Source organism: Micropterus dolomieu, linkage group LG03 (genome assembly GCF_021292245.1).
Source record: "Micropterus dolomieu isolate WLL.071019.BEF.003 ecotype Adirondacks linkage group LG03, ASM2129224v1, whole genome shotgun sequence".
NCBI lineage: Eukaryota > Metazoa > Chordata > Actinopteri > Centrarchiformes > Centrarchidae > Micropterus > Micropterus dolomieu.
In genome coordinates, this window is record NC_060152.1 from 14,565,049 (window position 1) to 14,585,314 (window position 20,266).

The following is a 20,266-nucleotide window of genomic DNA, read 5'->3' on the forward strand; positions in this document are numbered from 1 at the left end:
ACTTGGTGGATAACAGGCAACTGTAAGTTGCTTTTGATAACTACTGAAAGACCTGTTTATTCTGTGATGTTGTCATAGCTAAAAGTCAGGCCACTTATTAGATCTACCAGGTAAACTTTTCTCTGACATGGAAAAATGTTGATACAGGCAAGTATACTGGATAATTAATTTCCTCTATAATTTAAACACCAAATCATGATATAAACCCCTTGTGGGGGTGTGAGGCTCCTTGTGTTTGAACATGAGCTGATGTGGTATTGACATTGGGTCAGAGCTGAAGTGTATTAGTTATTGCAGTGCGTCATGAAATGACAGCAAATACCAATGATACCCTGGCGCAGTACGTCTGTCTCTCTGCCCTTCCCACAGAAAGTCAAAACTCAGCAGAGTCAAATTCAATCTTACTGGATGAATCAACTGTGCAGTTTTATATTATGCTTACATCCTTTAGGTATCAAGCAAAAAGCAAAATCTATTCACCAACAGAATGTGACACATGAACCGTGTCAAAGACAATTTGGCTTTTGATTGACTTGTTTGTGTTATACTGTATGGGATTAACCCTATGACCTTTGGGTTACAGGACAGTTTTCTTTAACCACTAATCCAATATATACTCCCCCTATTTTACTCTGTGTTTATTAAGAAGTTGTAGATCATGGCCCCATGAAAAAAAAGGGAAAATCCAAAAAGGAACCACAGAGCACTTGTCATTTTTCTACTGATGGGACCATGCAGGTCTTAACCTTTTTTGAGCTGTATTCTTTTTTTCTTGCCATTTGGATTTGCAGGTGACCATAAATGCATAATTTTGTTGTTCGAGCCATTGACATTGTAAAAACATAGGAAACCATAGGAAAACCATAAAAACGTTCTTGCTGAATAAACAAGATCCATCACAATAAATTGGTAGCTTTCAAAACTAAATGTAGTGGCAATATATCTGTGACTTATACAGCATCTGATTATTTGCCAAAAATATGTTACGATACCATTTATGGTCAGATTCTTGACTTTCATGGAAAGTCTTTGCAGTGAGTTCACCGTGAGATTTATGCCTGGCTCAAAGGTATTGAAACCATTAGAGAGTCATCAAACCAAAATCAAACTTTACTGTAAATCCCCCCCAAACGTGGCTATAAAATATCAGAATTCAAAACACACACTATTAGCTTTATCTGTATTTTAAATTCTTTTACCACCCGCAACAACCGTGGCTTGGCTTTTTCAGTCATAATTTAAATCAACTGAACTGTTATTACCATAAACTGAATGTTTTTATGATGAAAGGTGTTCGTCTTCCATGTTGATTCTGAATATTCAACCACCAACCCCATGTTGCAAAAATAGACTCTTCAGATATCTTTGCTGTTATTGCTATCTACACTATTAATTGTTGGAGATTGAAACATATCATTAGGAAGGTCACTGTTACATATTCTGCTGCAGTTCTGTTTCAAATCAATGAAAATGTGGCCAAAATAACTTAATATTAATATTCAGTACTAAACGGGATACAGTAAGCCCCCTCACTCAACATCCCATCCCACCCCCTTCCCACTCACACACACTCCTCTCCGTCGACTCAGACACATCAAAGACAGAGCTGAGGAGACAGCGCTGCACTGAGCAGGACAGACGGCAGAGACCAGATGACAAAGTTTGGGCACAAATACTCCGACCTCCACCTCCTCCTGCTGAAGATAAATAATCCTAATCTCGTTCCTGAAGAATTCAGGGGGCTATTTCAGAATGGAAACTGAGTTTTTTCACCAAACAAATCAATGGAATATTATTGTTACAGCATCAGGGATTAAACAGTTTTAAGGTAAGAAAAAAAAAACAAATGTGTGCAAGTATTGGCTGATTAAAATATGCTCTTTTAATACTGAGTGGATTATGACTATTACTCATTTGTCTTTAGCACTGATTAGGGCCCAAACATAGGTCACTGCAGTGGTACAGGCTAAATTGGCGACTTATAAAATCACAATTTTTATTGGATGAAATAATGTTCTCTCTAAAGTTTGTGGATGCCTATGCTACATATTTTACTTTTTTAGTTATTGCTAACAATGTTTTCTTTAACACTGGTGACCTGTCCAGGGTGTACCCCGCCTTGCGCCCGGTGTCAGCTGGGATATGCTCCAGCCCCCCCGCGACCCTGTACGCAGGATAAGCGGTTGACGATGGATGGATGTTTTCCTTAACAAAGAATTATTAAGCTTTTGGGGTATAGGTTTATTGAGGATACACATTTGCATCAAATATTTCCGTTCAAATGGAATTTAATTGGAAACCTTTTACTGCACAGATTTCCGGATAGGAAAGGTCCTGTCACGAACACAACACTGTTAAAGTAAGCCGGTAACGTATGAAGGCACGCGGCACCGCGGGGGTTTGGCTGCTCCTCTGCAGTTCAACAGTAGCTCTTAACCCCGGTGCAGCCTGGGTCACCATGTGTCATACCGGCCGTTTCTGTCAGGCACCCAGCGTCTGCTTTGATGTCGCTGCAGATTACATTTCAGATCGACAGTCTTGGGCCAAAAGTATTGGTCTTGTCTCACAATATTTCACAAAAGGCAACATAGAGTAGGCCTACATTTGCACCATCTTCTTCTGAAAAACTATAACTGGCTAAAAATTCCGTTCATCATTTAAAATAAAATAAAATATTAAATCAAGTCAAACAGTCGTCAGTCCTGTCCGCCTCATTGCGCTATCCACTGACTCGGCAGATTTGTATGCACCGGTCCTCATCCAAACCACTGGTGCGCAAGAACGCACAATATAAAAGCAGACATCTAAAAGTAAAACATGACTATTTAGACTTTGTTTGCATGAAACAACTTCTAAGCCATGTTAACTCCCTCACACTGTTTTGTGTCTCACTTAGCCTAATTGTTGCCCAACTGCTGACCTTAAGAAGGAGCAGGTTTCAGTCTGGATTTACAGTCTTCCATTGGAGCCCTCCTACTCTGAAAATCCAATTATTTTAGTAAAAGCATGACCGCCTCCCTGGCTCCCTGTGAAACTATAAAACTGTAAAGGATGCGCCAGCTAGAGCAGGTTTCTGCTAAAACATAAACCATTGTGGTTTGCTGACATTTTCATTTCTACATGTTTATTTGACTTTATTTACTTTATCTGATGTCAACATTCATATAGGCCTACATAAATCTCTTTGCAGCCTCCTCAGAGATCAGTCACTTTTAGCTTTTTGTCCTTAACCTGTGTGTCAAACAAATAAAATCTCCAGAAACCAGAGAATATATAAAAAAGGAAAGTATTGATGTAAATTGACAAAATATCCTTTTGTTCTCTTCTCCACCTGTTTCTTCCTTTTGACCCAATCTACCCCGCCTCCCTCCTCTCTGGCTCTGCATCTTTTACTTTGCTTCTGAAACAGACAGAACATTTAACATTCACTGGCGGCATTCCTAACTTTCAAAACCCTTCTATAATTTCACATTATGGACCTCTCCGGCTCTTTGCCTCCACCTTCCCCATACACCTTCCTTTCTATTATCCCTAATTTCTCTGTGCCCTCCTCCTCCTCTCCCTCCATCTCTCCATCACCCAGCCTGGCGTCCACAGCTCTCTTCTGCTCCCTCCTCTCCCTCCTCTCCTTGCTGGGTATCACAGGTAACCTGTACACTCTGGGCCTTGTTTTGAGGCGCAGGAGAAGTAGGAGAAGACGTGGAGCAACCTGCTGCCTGATGAGAGTACCTGTACCATCCTGCCTTGCCAACTCCTCCTCCCCTTCCTCCTCCCCCATCTCCTCTTCCTCCTCTTCCTCCTCCTCTTCTCTTCACCTGCAGGTGCTGAGCCTTGCTCTTGCTGATCTGCTCTACCTTTTTACTGCTCCCTTCATCGTGTACGACAGCCTGGCGTCCGGGTGGGCCTTTGGTGAGCCAGGCTGCCGCCTCCTCCTGAGCCTCGACCTCCTCACCATGCACGCCTCCATCTTCACTCTTACCGCCATGAGTCTCGACCGCTACCGGGCTGTGGCCCATCCCCTGCATACCTCCTCCTCCAACTCCTCCGGCCTGCTGCGTGTAGGTCTGGCCTGGGGACTGGCTGTGGCTCTTAGTCTGCCCATGATGATCACACTGCACCTGGAGGATGGGGAGAACCAGGAGGGCCAGCTGTGTGTGCCTGCATGGGACGAGCAGAGCTCCAAGGCCTATCTAAGCGTGCTCTTCTGCACTAGCATTCTTGGTCCTGGGTTGGCCATTGGAGCACTTTATGCTACTCTAGGCCGGCTTTACTGGGTGTCTCAGACCAGGCCAGCCTGGGCCAGTGGGAGCAGCACCGCTTCTACTCCCCGTGCCCCCAAACCCAAAGTGCTGCTCCTCATCCTTGGTATTGTCCTGGCCTTCTGGGCCTGCTTCCTCCCTTTCTGGATCTGGCAGCTGCTGCCACTCTATAAGCCTGACATGCTGCGGACAGTACCAGTAGGGACACAGGTGACAGTGAATCGTATCCTCACAGGGCTGACCTATGGAAACTCCTGTGTGAATCCATTCTTCTACACACTATTGACAGGAAAACGAAGACGCAACCGGCAGACGCTGACATCAGCAAATCAGCTCTCCCGTAAGAGCAGTCCACTGCAGTAGTATGTGCGTGTCTCGAACAGTAGAGACAATGATATAAGTGTGTACGTGTGTAAAAAGGTACTGTATATGGATGCTTTATGAGTTCCATAACAGACACCAAAGACAAATTAATGGTCTTTGGTGTCTTAGGTGTCTTAGGTTAGCCTGCAAACTAAGGAAACTGAACAATACTGAACAAATGATAGCACTTTGTATAGATCCTTGAAAGAACAAGATTTCCTATCGGGAGACAATCATGTGTCATCATCTAATGGATGCTTTATCTGCAAACCTTTTCCACTCTTTGGTCAAATGTGTTTTCAATTGCTGTATTAACCAAGTTTACATAATGATCGTTTTGTTTTAAATGTTTGAATGATATTATATATGTGACTATGGTAAAGTAATACAATGGCATTTCTAAGACAAGTGGTTACTACAGTAATTAATTGTGCAAAGTCATTTAACCAAATCAACAGATTAAATAACAGAGAAGAATGGTTTATTTAGTCAACAGAATTCTTGTCCTCCATTAAACCTGTACTGTATTATTACTGTAAGATTAGGAAAGCAAAGTCTATGCTGTATGTTGCTCATGCACAAGCATTTCCAGTAAAACCCTGATACACTTCTGCTTGTTTTCAGAGAACTATCAAAGAAAATGTTTGTTTTTGAACAACTGGTTGTAACTGGTCAGGACCTCGTTGGGACATTTTTCTGAGATTATGTTTATTGACCTAATGAATTATGTTTGAGCGGTTCAACAGTCTTTTGTTTGCTTCCCCTGAACCCTGACATATCTAAAACAACTGACCTTTTTTATAATCATGACCTGCATGTTGGGTTTGAAATGTACTATCATGCAATGCTTTGCATGGCCTCACCTTGAGTTGATTTAACTGATGTTTATAGTAGTGCATAATATATAGACTTGAATAAAGAGTATGCTTTCTGTAATTCACTGTGTGACTGGATCTTTAACTAGGAAAAAAGATGAAAACGTGACTTCTTTTGGCAAAAGAACACAACATAACTAAAGATCACACGTTATGGTGTTCATAAAAATAATGCAATAAACAGATGTGAGAAGAGAAGAAAAATATGGGAAACAACAACAGTGAAGAGGAACAGAAGGAGGCTGAAAAGCAGATGTAAAAGGTACAGTAAAAAATACAATAATTAAAAAATCCTTGAGTCGCATTCATACTTTTGTTTGTGTGTCTGTGTCAGCATGTCAGTGACTCTAGAAGGTCTTCCCCATTCTTGTATATATACTTGCTGGCTGGTGTTTCTGTGTCTCCCTGTAGCAACGGCTGTCTCTGTCTGTCTGACTCAAAGGCTGCACTGTACTGTATCGCAAACCCTGCTGCTCTTTGACGCAGATGAGCAAATATTGTTGTTTGACAGAAAGGAGTAAGGATGGGAAGAAGGGACAAAAGAAGCAGGGTGGTATCATATGAGCATGATGCTTTGGTTTGAAAGATGGTGTTCTTTTCTTGGGGGGGCGCCAAGGGCTAGGGGTTTAAGATGCTGGCACGTGACTGTAAGGTCCCGGGTTCAAGTCGGGCAAAGGACTATTGTTGCATGTCACCATCCATCTGTCCCCCTTACTTCTAATAAAGACAAAATGGCTTTCAAAAATACAACTTGCTGAAATCTAACTCAGAACAACACTGGCTAAGTGTAACTCTCAGTAGATGCTTATTTAAATTCAATTCAGTTTAAATAAGTTCAAATCTAATTTGTTTTGTCTGTTTATATAGGCTTACTTTCTAAAGCTTACAACATGTCTGCATCTGTGCTGAAGGATGTGGATTTTTCCTTAAATCCCACCTTATTAAAAAGTAAACAAATGTGTTATGTTAAACAATTTGTGGAAGTTGTTTTTTTTTTAAATGTAAATTTATAATGTAAAATCATTTTCATGCAAAGTAAAAATCTGAGATAACTTTATACAAAATAAACTACATGCTGGACCCCATTAATGCAAAACTAGAGAATCACACAATGTATTAATTCCCATTAAGACAAAAGCTACATTTTAATCTACATTAAAAACAGAAATACTGTCCTCTAAGGAAAGATTTTTTAAATAATATTCCAGACCACTTTGAAAGTTTGACACAGAATACAGGGAATGAAGATATATAAGTGCCACTGATCCGTTAAGTTTTTTTTTTAATTTCATTGCTGATTGTTAAGAGCCCTTCTCAAGTGACATTTCTGGGTAATGGTATTTTTATTTATCCACCCAAATCACACAGAAGGACCATTAAGCTCTATTAAGTGTGGTTAACTGTGTTTTGACTTGACATTCAGTAACTTCTGTGAGAACATAATCCCCAGGTAATGGATTATTTGAGTGATTTCATGTCAAGTATAATGTAAAATGAGACTTTAATTATTTGAGGAAATCAAACTTAAAGTTTGTGTTTATTTATTTGCACATAAAGTGCATACAGGCAGGAACATTAACTAAGGAAAAGGAAACCCAAGGGAAGCGGGAGAAGCCATGAAGCACCGCGGGACTTTACTGCATTGGTAATACCAGCTGGTTGAAGAGACACCAAAAGCATTTGCCAGGGGAGTGCGTGCATTTCTCTGCACTGTGATGCCATTATTTCTGAGGCCCTTCTGTGGTCCTTGCAGCCTACCATGTGTTTCCATTTACCTGGCCTGGCTACCTCTGAGCATAACGTTCCCACTGCAGTTATTATCCAGAGCCCTGTGCCGTCGCACCACAGGGGGCGCTTTAGTTGTAAAGTTAATGCAATATCCATCCACCTTTCACAGACAACTGAGGCCCACTCAGCACATTTGTCCATTTAAATGGAATTTCTTGCAGATAAAAGAGCCAACTCCATATATGTTTGAAATCATGAGCTCTCATATGAGAGTTGGTGGTTTTTGGACCCCTGGGTCATACCTAAAAGGCAGAAAATGGAGTGTGTAGCTTCTGTAAAGATGAAACCCTTCCAAAGAAGACACTTATGAGCAGCGTGGATATTAAAGCACAGTTCAATTTTCTGAGTCTGCATAAGGACAGGTTCTAAAACTCAATATATCAGATGATTAAGTCCTCCCTCAGGTCTGCGGGGATGACTGAGTGTTTGATAAACTTCAAATACGTGGTGTTTGGTCAACCCAACCAATTGGATGGAAAATATTGTCTCAGTTGGCAGGCTGGCCTATCTATAAACTTTGTGTTGTTTGTGTTGGTAGATGCCAGCACCGGCTGAATTGCTCCAATCATAACTTTTGTCCTCTTGCGCAACAGAGGCTTTTGATTTCATCCTGATATTGCAGGCAGTGTCTTCCTCTCTAGTCCAAAGGGGAAAACAGAAGGACAAATATTTTCTTTTGGGAGCGACGCTCTGTTCTACCTGAGGATTTCATAAATCCAGCACATGTACTTTTCCTGGAACCACCAAGCATCTTTCCATCCAAGCACCCCTTGCCCCGCCTGTCAGGCTCTCCTCTTGACCAGTGTTTGAGGCTGCTGCAGGTGCCCCTCCCCTGGGCAGCCCACTCAGGAAAGCACCCCGCTGTGTAGACGAGACGAGGCCACAGCCTGCGCCAAATTCACGCTGTGAGGTGTATAAGAGGCTCCCGTTCTCTCCAGACATACACAAAAAAGATTCCCTTTGCACTCCTCCTCCGCCTGCCCTCCTCTAAAATTCAATCTTCCCATCTGTTTTCCCTCTCTCAATCACTTTTTGTCCCCTCCACACTTTCCGCCGTGCCTACACTCTCATTCCTCTGCAGGGTTTCACCTTATATAAGGTTAGTGTTAAAGTCTCTTGGCGGACATTTGCATTATGAATATAAAAAACTTAATTCATCCCAGAATTAATATTAACTTATTCAACTTCTAGCTTAAAGCATCTGTAACGTCACAGCAGCTTATATCAAACACAGTAATTCAAGTTTTACGATAACCGCACTTGTAGTCAACACAGCATTAAAAAAACAGTTTGTAATTGACAGCAAACACTGAAACCTAGGAGCTCACAGTGTTTCTTTGTTCAACCCATGGCAACCCTACCATGGGGCACCCTCCTCCCCATCACGTCCCCTGAATTCGCACCTCTGTGTCAGCCGCCAGGATCAGGCGAGACCCAGGCTTGCGTGCCTTGAAGGCCGGAGGTTACATCAACCGACATACACATTACGGTTCACACTTGGTCTCTTACTAGGAAAGACAGTAAATATGGCATGTCTGCCCCTCTCGCTCCTTGTCCCTCTCGCTGTGTTTCACCGTTTTCTCTGTTCTCCTCTGCCTCCTCCTCCTCCTCGCAGCACACTGCCCGTAAACAGTCATCCCCGTGAAGTCAGGCGTCAAAGCTCCCTTCACTTCTGACCTTCTGACACTTTACCCATCCAAACCCTGTGGTTTGTTCGTGTAGGGAGATCATGGCTGAGGAGGGACCTTATGCATTTCCATGACACGGTTCAATATGAGAACAAAAGTCTGTGTAGCCTATTATTTATTTGAGTTGAAATTATTAATCGATGAGTCAGTCAATCATCGTCAGTTGTTTCAGTAATTTTTCAAGCAAAAATACATTACCTAGTTCCAGCGATTAGATTTTCAGATTTTCTTTAGTCTTGGGTGACATTTGAACTAAACATTAGGAAATGTTAATGGGCATTTTTCACTATTTCTGCCATTTTTAGACCAAACGATTAATCGAATAATCAAGAACATAATCTGCAGGTTAATTGATAATGAAAATAACTGTTAGGTGCAGCCCTATTATGTATATGAATACTAATAGGACTATCTGCTTACTGTGCCAAAGATGCATTTTAAACACAGGAAAGGCAGCTATGAGCGATTCCATTCAGTATAGTGTCAAAATAAAGAATTATAGCATGAAAGTGAGTTCCCTATGTATAAACAGGTTCAGTCAAACAGGTAACAAATAGCAGTAGCATCACTATCATTTCCTCATCTGAGAGTGAGTAGTATGGCGTTTATGTCACAGTTAGAATTACAGTGCCACCTGCAGGTAAAACATAAGAACAAAGACCAAATTATTACTTGCCCCCGGTTCTTGTATATTTTCCCCTTTCTGTTCTTCACGGCTCCACACTGACAATAAATTTGTTTTCTTAATTCAATATGTAGCAAACAGAACTCAATCTGTTTTTGCATGCTGGCATAGTGCCTTTCTAAAAGTGCCAAGTACACACTTGGTTGGTTTACACACAGAAGGAGGACAGTGCCCATAAATTTTACTAGTATTAACATTAAATACAATAGCCGGATGTCTACCACTTGTACAGCCTCATGGTTACATTCTGATAGATGTGCTGTCCGTGTTCCTGGGTGGCAGCACATTGCAAGGAGACGCTGTGGACTGCATAGTTTTATCAACACTACTGAATACATGTAGTCTGATGTATGTTATAATGCCATGCCTAAATGAGGTAATTTCTCTCTCCAGTAGCATTAATGTTGATAGTATCTGAACTTTCATGTTTTTCTTTCAGTGTCTGCATTTATTTTAACTACACCAGGTAGTAGTGACCCCAAGGATTAACTATATACATACATACATGACAAATGTATGTACAGAGTTAGTTCTTTGGGTTTCTATTGCCGTAGTAACATAATAACATGTATAAAAGATTTTATCAACAGCAGCAGGTAACAGTGATACAATAGCTGCACGTGTTCCCTGCTACACAACATGTTCTTCTCTTGTCTGTCTTTGCACTGACTGAACGTTCAGCTCGGGTGGCTCAGAAACTGACCCATCCCAGTAATAGAGTCCCCAGAGGGAGGACATCTCCCGTCCTGAGGGGTCATCACTGCAGAACAAGCTCTGTTCACCAAGTAAAGAGCAAATATCTTGAAAAGACATATTATTTTAATTCCACTATGTTTATGGCCAATTTAAATTTAAATGAAATGTTTCAAAGCTCATCAGATCTTAATTTGAGAATGCAAAGTGTTACTCAACGGTTGTACTATAACTTATTATTTTTTACTGATCATAAAATCTACTTTTAATTTAAAAAAACTCATTAAAAATGTCCTGTGTGTACAAGGTGCTGAGCAGCTTTTTAGAGAGAAAACCATGTTTGAATGTAATTTTTTTGACTTGGAAGGGAAAAACCTGATTATTTAAAAGGTGAAATATATCATTTCAAAAGTCTTAGTGACAGGGGTGTAGGATCAGAAAATATTAACTTGAAAAGAAAAGCATTCGCTGTCCATCATCACTTTAACTCATTTTAAAGTGACTTAACAGGAGAAATATGTAAAATTACAAAACTGAGTTTTAAAAAAGTAAAACTGATAACACTTTAAATGTGTAGGCTGTTCACTGAAAATGGCACCACCGTTGTTACATTTCTTAACTCACCTACTTCAGTAGAAACATAATTGTGAACCTTAAAAAGTATTATTGCACAAAAAGAAGTTTAATGGCTTTATAGGGACTGAAAATAATCGATTGCTTCCACTCTTTAATTAGAAAGCAAAACACAAACTAACTTCAGTTCTAATTGATGAGCATGAACAAAGCTAGAGTTGTGATTGAAAACGAATACCGAGCCTTTTAGGAGAAGCCATTTCCTCTTGCGTACACATGACAGACATTGATCCTAATCAAACTCAAGAAAGCAGACAGAAATCCAACAAGGGCTGCTGGTTGTTCAATCTATTGATCCATGTCGGCCCCACACAACGTTCTCACCTTCCACAGTAACCTGCACCTCCTGGCCATGTCTCTGAGCTCCTGGGTGGTCAGTAACTGAACACCTGTACCTGCCAGAGTGAGCAGGCCTGATGCTGTGGTCTGTCTCTGGACAGGATGCTGCCTGCTGGTCTCATCCACAAAGCCATAAGTACCAAACAGGGCCTTTATCCCAGGCCTGATTTTCATCACAAAGAATACTGTAAGCCTACAGCTCAGCTTGAAAGGGTAAGAGGGATTTTTAGTTTGTAATCTATTTGCAAAAGAGTTTGAGAGACAATTAAAGCCAGCAGGTCACATTAAAATGCTATAGGTTTGAAGAAGCATAATATATTGGCCCTATTAGAATTTTTCATTTTGCCCAATTAAATATTTTTTTTTCTTACTTGCCATTAAAAAATAAAATTTCTGTCAATGTGCTATTTGTGATTACTGAAAAAGGCTCACATTCATTATAGGCTACTTTTTAAATTGATTTTTGAATGATTTATAGTTTGTTGTTTTCACAGCAAACAAAGAGTATGCAAATATTTCCTTCACAAGTGACAATATCAAGTAGTTGTGGAACATTCAATATATAAATACAAAGAAAACTCTAATGAATACAAATGTGACCACAAGCAAAGAACAAAAAAAATTTATATTTACCATAGACTGTATAGATATTTACACATAGGCTTACATCACAGTGATGCATGAAATACTTTGCTTTAGTTTGCAGCATTTTTAAACATATTTTTAAAAAGTGTGTATGAGATACAAATGTTGTTGCCTATATTAAGTACAAAGGCAAATACTGAGTCACATTTCAAAAGGATTTCTGGAAAACCTTAAATTCCAGGGCATCATGCATTCAACAATGAAGGACAATTTAGTGCTAGCTTGCATTTGTTTGCATTTAAAGACTTCAGTACACAAATAGTACAAAAAAACGTAGCTGTCGAAATCATCATGAATACCAGCCCAAAAAAAATCCTGCCATGTGTTTTAAAACTTCAATGACAAACAGATAGACATGTTAAGAAGTAGTTGCTCACACCTACCTTGACTGAATGTCCTGTCATGAAGCTGCTGCTCAAGGCTTTTTTGCTTCTACTGAAACCTTTGATGCCTCCTCTGGAGAAACTCACCAAGTCCGGCCGGGAGGTGATAAAATACGGGGTGACAGGTGAGGCAGCAGCATCACACCTGAACATTTTAGAGGCTCATAAGAAGCATGTAATGGTATCTGGCGCCTCCGTGCGGTTTCACCGTCTCACTTGCAGCAAACCGGAGACGGAAACGTTGAACTACGTAGCAGAGGCGAGCGACAAACACAGACTAACTGCATTAAGTGGGAGCTCTTTGGCATTTGTTTTTGCACTGAGCGTCAAATTTCTATTTGACAGGATATTGATGTCATATTGTGGAACTCAAAACGGCGGGTGAGTGAGTCAAAACGAGTGTTTTTATATTTTGGTGTGGTAAACGTTATTTGAGTCGCCGTTCAGATGCTGTTGTTAGCCGGCTAGCTAACTTAGCTAACGGTAACGTTAGCCAGTTTATGTAATCATGGCGGACTGTTGTCGAGCTGCTGTTGACCATTAACACAGGCTAGTTATCAATAGTTACATGTTATTTAAGATATTTTCACAGAATGCATGCGGGTTTACAATGTGCCTGTAACATTTCTTGTGTAACACACCTGTGATCACAATAAGCCGTAATCAAGTGAGACCATATCCAGAATCTCACTTCTTGGTTAGTTTCCATAACATAAACAGTAACGGTGTCTGGTTAGTCAACTTGGGTTATACCATCAAATCAAGTGTTCGTTCAGTCCTGCTTTCTTTTTCACAGCCATTATTTTATCTCCCTTTCATGTTTTTCTGTCTTCCCAGCCGCCGCAGCAAATGGGACCAACCCGGTCCCGGCTATGGCTCTGGTGGGATGGGGGAGGCTGAAGCTGCACCCACCGGGGCTCTGGATGCTGCAGCTGCTGTGGCTGCCAAGATAAACGCTATGTTGGTAGCCAAGGGCAAACTCAAACCCTCGCAGATAGGCGTCCCTGGACCACCTGATAAGGTAATAAGGGGCATAACATCACGTTCCTGGTTAGTCTCCAATGAAGGAATCATTAAAATCTTAATCAGCTCTGGTGCAGGGCCATCATCTTATGTTGGTTGTGGTGGGCAATATGTTTATAAATAATGTGAGATGATTTAAATATGCTAACCATATGAGTTTTTTATCCCTTTAACATCTCTGGTTGTACAAGGCCTACGTGCAATGTTGAAAAGCATTTAAAATGGGGCCACTGCTGAATGGCAATACTAGATTAACAGGTTTGTTTCATAAGAATATACATTGATATTATGACCAAGATATTTTATCGTAATCTTTTCTATTTATATATTTTCTCTATTCCGATAAATATTTTATCCATATTGTGTCCTCCTACTGTATAGTTTGAGGGTGCTATCTTTAACTTTGGCTGAAGCTCTGTGAAATCATCATAATGATAACTATAGGACTCTTCACATATTGATATATGCCACAACATCCATGCAGTTATGAAAAATGTCCATAACTGCCTACTCTGTTTATCTCCCTGGGCTGCATGAAAATGGGGTGTCGAACTGAAGCCATTTTCAGTTTCCATTAAGCATATCTGATAACAGGCTGAGAGAAATCTGACTACATAATTTCTTTGTCGGGACTATCAAGAATATATTTCCTCCAAGCGCATCATACGAGTTATGCTGATAAAATAGACGTTACAAGTCTTCTTCAAATATATCTTCACCAGCCTCACAGTATATATTATGAACAAATTCTGCAACGTGAAACACCAAATATTGATATAGTCACTTGTCCCGGTATAGTGACGTGGCCCAATTAATCAACTTGGCGTGAGAAACACTCTGACTCCCCTCCTCTTTCAGGCTGTAGTTGTTGGGAAGCCCCCAGTGCCAACAAAGGCCAAGGATGACCTGGTCGTAGCTGAGGTTGAAATCAATGATGTCCCAATCACTTGTCGAAACCTCCTGACACGCGGACAAACGCAGGATGAGGTCAGTAGCAATATGGATAATCATATCTCACAGTATTAAGTTCACTAGCTTTGTGGAGTATTTATTGATATGCACTTTACCATGTCTGCAGATTAGTAAAGTGAGCGGTGCCGCGGTGTCAACCAGAGGCCGTTACATGACAGCAGAGGAGAAGGGCAAAGCTGTACCAGGGTGACTTCTCTCGCCTCTCACTTTGAGTAGCTGATCGTAAAAGCTAGTTGGCTTGCTGTTTAAACACAACCTCTCTACTCTTTCCACGCAGGGATCGCCCTTTGTATCTGCACGTCCAAGGACAGACTAGAGACCTCGTCGACAGTCAGTACTTTTTCAGACTTATCCACAGTCGGTCATGAATGTATGTCTTCATATCTCATGTAATTAGACTGATGGGTTTTTTTCCGCGTTCTCCAGGGGCAGTTAATAGAATCAAGGAGATCATCACCAACGGTGTGGTGAAGGCTGCAACTGCCTCATCATCATCTTCATCCTTCCCCCCTGGTGGAGCTTCTGTCACAGTTTACCAACAGCACAATCCACCTCCTCCCTCACTGCCCCCCATGACCCACCACAAACCACACTTTCAGTCCGGGGTGAGACGGGTTCCTTTTTGACTTTTTACATCTCATGAACTAACGTGATAGTACTATGAAAGGTTAGTATATAAAAGGATTTTACCGTCATTTTGCTTCCAATATTGCCAACAGAGAAGACTTTTTTTTGAGAATTGCATATTGTTTACATCACTTACAACCAATCTAACTTCCATAAAAATTAAGCTGCATTTTGATGTTGGAGATGTTGGAGAAGTTGCATTTTGATGTTGGAAGATAGGGCTGTCCCGATCAAGTGTTTTTTGTTCCTGATCCCGATTCGACTCATTTAATATTGAGTATCCGCAGATACCGAATGCCTTTAGGATACTTGTCTTTTCCTAGATAATACAGTTGCATAGTGTAATCTTCAAGTACATTAAATGGATAACAATTAATCCAATATATCATCCATATCAATGTTTTTAAATTTATTTTTACAAAATAACCAAGTAAACAAACTAAAAGATGTCTTTATAAATAAAACAGCTCTTATCAATTCCATTTAGTGCAGCATTGTTGTAGTAGAACTAGAACATTCAAAAAAAGTAATATAATCACAGTTCAATTTTGAAGTGGTATAAAACCTTAACTTTAACATTCACAGTCACAACCTGCCTGAGTTACCTGAGTGAACTCACAGTATTCTGTTGGGTGAATATTTTTTAGGTAACATATCCAATTGTTAGTATTGAATGCAGCTCTGTTACTACAAGTGGCTGTTCAACTGCTTTTGATTTACATTTAAAATTATTTCCACACTGCAGACATTGTAACAGCATCCTGCCACAAATTGCACTCTTTGTTAACGACACTTGTGAGAAAGTTAACGTAAAACAAAGGATCGGGCTTAGGTCCTATTAAGCCGATACTGATCATCAAGAAATGTCTTGGTTGGCCGCGATTCTGAACTTTAATATTGTATCGGGACATCCAAACTGACCAGAATCCATTGCATATGATGGCCACTCTGATAGATTACCATCTTAACTCTCTGTAACTTAATCACTAATATTCTTCAGTCTAAAAATCGTTTTTTGGATTTGGACAAGTATTGCAGATAAAGTAAAACCGATGCAATTTGTAATAAATGGACAAAAATATGTAGAAAAACCCCACCAGTATGGTCCATATGATGGTAAAAATTAATTGTTATTTAACCAGTGAATGGTAATAACCTCTAGTAATGCATATAGTTGTATTTATACCCTTATGGTGTCTTTTCTTTCTCAGATGCATTATGTTCAAGATAAAATCTTTGTGGGCCTGGAGCATGCTATCCCGGGGTTTGTGGTCAAAGAGCGGGTCGAGGGCCCTGGCTGTTCGTACCTGCAGCACATTCAGGCTGAGACAGGTGCAAAAGTCTTCCTTAGGGGAAAGGGATCAGGCTGTTTAGAGCCTGCCTCTGGACGAGAGGCCTTTGAACCCATGTACATCTACATCAGGTGGGAGTTGTCCTATAAATTAAGAAAGATTAAGAACCTTAAGAAGACTGACATGATTCCTGCTTGTGCAGTATGAACGAGCCTCTGTGGGCTTAGTAGAACTAAATGCAGTCTGTTTTCCTTCCAGTCATCCTAAACCAGAAGGACTTGCTGCAGCAAAAACCTTGTGTGAGAACCTGCTTCAGACAGTGAGTAATTTCCTGTTATTGTAAAATGGTAAACCGTGATACTTTTTCATTTTCCGTTCCAACTACAATTGGCGCTCAGTTACATTACAAGTTTGTCTAAATCGAAATGTGCGTTTTTCCACTATAAAAGCTTTATTTGAACAATTGGCACATACTGCCATTGTTGAACTGGTTTGAGGAAGAGCTGACCATGGCTGCTGACAATGCAGGGTGTAGTTATTACAACTGTCTGGATTTGGCACAGGTCTAAAGCAAATCTCTGAGGGATGTCAACTTAGCCACTGTCAGCTGATACAATGTAGTTTTGACTAATCAAATTCTTAGCCATGATTAATCTCTCATTGATTAATCAGTAATATCCCTAGTGGCCACTACTGATATTTCCAAAGGTGCTTTAGGTATAGGTCATTTGTATTGGAACTTAATAGTTCTAATTATTATACAGTAGGTTTATACCTTGTTTTCTTCCATAATACAGTCACATTTTTGTTCTTATTATTGTCTCAATAAGATTACAGATAATAGTACATTTTCATATTTTAGTTCCTTGACCTGCTAACAGTAAGTAAGTACAATGTTTCTCTTTCTCTAGGTTCATGGAGAGTATTCTCGCTTCCTCAGTCAAATGAGCACAATGATGCCAACACAACAAGGTACAATGTAGCTGGTTGTCTCTGCAGTTTAGGTTTATCACTTTTTTGGCAATACACTGTTGTTTTCCCTCAGCTGACAGCTATGCCATCCTCAGTCAAAACACACGCTGTGATTTCCGGTATGGCACGGTACTGAGCGGTCGTGTCTCTTTTGGCTCCGCCACAAGTCTGGAAAAATCCTGAAATAACTTCATCATTGTGCTTATTAAACCAGAAAAGGCGACAATAGCGTATGGGCTCTGGAATTTTACAATGTCGCCAAAGAAGAATCGCATCAAAAAAACAGAATTACCGAGTGAAAGCTTGGAGTCCGAGGGTGCTGGGCTGACGTTACCTCCATGTGCTAGTGGCGCTAACAGAGCAGAGGTGATGAACACGCGCAGTGCAGTTAGCCCTGAAGATATTCTCAAGGCCATCAATGATACGAAGGTGGAATTTTCTATTTTCTTTAAAATAAAAAAATAAACTGTGCTGAGCGAATCTCTCATGCTGAGGTACGTATATATGGAGCCAAAGATAACATTGTAGTCATGCAGGCCACAACCACCTCCCTCGAAGAAAGGGTCAAGTCACTTACTGCTAAACTTGTGGATTTGGAGGGCCGCAGCGATCGATCCCATGTTTTTGACACGGCAGCTGAGGCGGAGAACTTTCTTGTGAGGCTTGGCAGAGGGGTGGAAGTGGAGCAATGCTAAAGAAGAGTCCACATGTAAAGTTATACTCCGATTTATTTAGGGACGGTGAATTATCTCCTGCTGTTCTGTGTTAATAGACTTATCCATTTTGATGGTTTGGCGAAAAGAAAAGTGGCGGGGCTAAGGCTGTACGGAGGAGGTCCGCAGAAGCGGCTCCTCACGGGTGCGTGGATCTGTTGTGCGCCACAAGGAGGGGGGAGGTAGTTGTAGCTACAGCCACACATTAACGGTAGTTACAGTTACAGGGAAAGAGGGTTGTTCATATGTTCGCGGTTGATTGTTCGGTTTGCATGTATTCTTGCACTATGTTTTACTTAAGTTTTTTTTGTTTTTCTTTAAAGTGGGATGTTGGGATGATCTATTGTGTTTTCATGGGGCAATATTTTGGGTCAAGCGCCTTTGGTAAACCCAATGACTCATAGTGTCAAAGTTAAATTCACATCCTGGAGGATTAAATAAAATCGGCAAAATTAAGCGGGTAATAAACAGATTAAAACGACTTCAGTCGAAGATAATATTTCTGCAAGAATCACATCTATTGGCTGTGATTTCTAAAATATGCAAGAGGTGGCCAGGGCAGGTGGTTTCTGCATCATTTAGCTCTCATGCAAAAGGAGTTATTATTCTTATTCATAAGTCTATTCCATTCCAAATATTGCAAACAATCTGTGATTCAGCAGGTAAATACATCTTTATAAGGGGTACCTTGCTGTCTGAGCAAATAAATTTAATTAACGTATATGGTCCGAATGAAGATGCCTAAGTTCTTCAGCAATTTGTTTTTGAATATTTCCGCACTTCCAGGTAAATATGTTATTGCAGGAGATTTTAACTGTACTCTGGATCCTGCTAAGGATCGCCCCACTGGTTCAAACATCTCCCACACCCAATCTAGAAAAGCCATACTGCATTTTATGAAGGAGTTGAATTTAACAGATTTGGAGGGAACTGAAACCAGATGATGTGGTTTACTCCTGCTACTCTAGCACTCATTCGACCTTTTCCCGGATCGATTATTTCTTAATCCCAGCAACTTTACTATCTAAAATTGAAGATTGTTTCTATGATAGTATTGTTATCTCTGACCATGCTCCAGTACCTCTTATGTATTTAGTCTCTGACTTGAAGGCAGATCCGCCGAGATTGCGCTTTCAACCCAAATGGCTGCAAGATACAAGCTTTATTGAATACATTGGTCAGCAGATTGATCTATACTTTTCATCAACACAACCCAGACTTCAGCTTGCACTAGATGGGAAGCCTTTAAGGCATTTATAAGGGGGCAAATTATAAGTTTTAGTAGCTCCAACTCAAAAAATGCACAACAAAAGATGAAAATACTTGAAACTAAAATTAAGACTCTAGAGAGAGAAATTATAATAATTCTGCCGATACTCACAAGGAGGTGCTGTTGCTCAGGGCTCAATGTAACTCAGTGTCTGCAGATAGAGCTGCAGCAAGCTTATTGAGACTTAATCAATCATATTACGACCTGGGTGAAAAAGCTGGGAAGCTGTTGGCTTGGCGAATCAAACAGCAGCAAGCAGAGAGAACAATTGGCTCAATTCAGGATGCAGGGGGAGTTGTGAAGGTAAACCCTCTGGAGATAAACGATACCTTTAAATCCTTCTATGAAAAATTATATACATCAGAGTATCCTTCTGGAAATGATACCCAGGCTACCTTTTGGGACAGGTTGGAGTTTCCTAAAGCTTCAGAACACTCTAAGAGCATTCTTAACGCTACGCTGACCGTGGAGGAAATTTCCAATGCAATTGACTATACAGTGGGTACGGAAAGTATTCAGACCCCTTTAAAATTTTCACTCTTTGTTTCATTGCAGCCATTTTCCAAAAATCAAAAAAGTTCATTTTATTTCTCAGTAATGTACACTCAGCACCCCATCTTGACAGAAAAAAACAGAAATGTAGAAATTTTTGCAAATTTATTAAAAAAGAAAAACTGAAATATCACATGGTCATAAGTATTCAGACCCTTTGCCGTGACACTCATATTTAACTCAGGTGCTGTCTATTTCTTCTGATCATCCTTGAGATGGTTCTACACCTTCATTTGAGTCCAGCTGTGTTTGATTATACTGATTGGACTTGATTAGGAAAGCCACACACCTGTCTATATAAGACCTTACAGCTCACAGTGCATGTCAGAGCAAATGAGAATCATGAGGTCAAAAGAACTGCCTGAAGAGCTCAGAGACAGAATTGTGGCAAGGCACAGATCTGGCCAAGGTTACAAAAAAATTTCTGCTGCACTTAAGGTTCCTAAGAGCACAGTGGCCTCCATAATCCTCAAATGGAAGACGTTTGGGACGAC

General features: G+C 40.4%; 3 protein-coding genes across 5 annotated transcripts in view; 2 read left to right on the top strand and 1 right to left on the bottom strand.

Annotated features, from left to right (window-relative positions):
* Positions 1–13,287, bottom strand: part of kcnj14 (potassium inwardly rectifying channel subfamily J member 14) — a 34,965-nt gene extending 21,678 nt beyond the window's left edge. Inside the window, exons 1-2 of one of the 2 annotated variants that reach the window (XM_046044058.1) lie at positions 12,993–13,287; positions 12,352–12,496 (exon numbers count right to left, since the gene is read on the bottom strand). The gene's annotated coding sequence lies outside the window, so the exon portion shown is untranslated. Of the gene's footprint in view, positions 1–12,351; positions 12,606–12,992 lie in introns of those variants that run through there. The other variant, XM_046044057.1, reaches the window with a different exon arrangement.
* On the top strand, positions 3,474–4,622 carry uts2r3 (urotensin-2 receptor 3). The gene has a single exon (XM_046044061.1). The coding sequence runs from the start codon at positions 3,474–3,476 to the stop codon at positions 4,620–4,622; it is 1,149 nt and encodes a 382-aa protein (XP_045900017.1).
* The window catches only part of khdc4 (KH domain containing 4, pre-mRNA splicing factor), a 15,124-nt gene continuing 7,203 nt past the window's right edge, over positions 12,346–20,266 (top strand). The window contains exons 1-9 of one of the 2 annotated variants that reach the window (XM_046044056.1): positions 12,346–12,476; positions 13,189–13,372; positions 14,233–14,361; positions 14,453–14,532; positions 14,624–14,676; positions 14,773–14,951; positions 16,185–16,396; positions 16,524–16,584; positions 17,177–17,237. In XM_046044056.1, coding sequence (XP_045900012.1) covers positions 12,361–12,476; positions 13,189–13,372; positions 14,233–14,361; positions 14,453–14,532; positions 14,624–14,676; positions 14,773–14,951; positions 16,185–16,396; positions 16,524–16,584; positions 17,177–17,237 — 1,075 coding nt within the window. In that variant the 5' untranslated portion in view covers positions 12,346–12,360. Of the gene's footprint in view, positions 12,477–12,547; positions 12,733–13,188; positions 13,373–14,232; positions 14,362–14,452; positions 14,533–14,623; positions 14,677–14,772; positions 14,952–16,184; positions 16,397–16,523; positions 16,585–17,176; positions 17,238–20,266 lie in introns of those variants that run through there. The other variant, XM_046044055.1, reaches the window with a different exon arrangement.

Bases quoted from the DNA above. Each gene is read 5' to 3' on its own strand.
- uts2r3 (XM_046044061.1), top strand. From the start codon at position 3,474: ATGGACCTCTCCGGCTCTTTGCCTCCACCTTCCCCATACACCTTCCTT.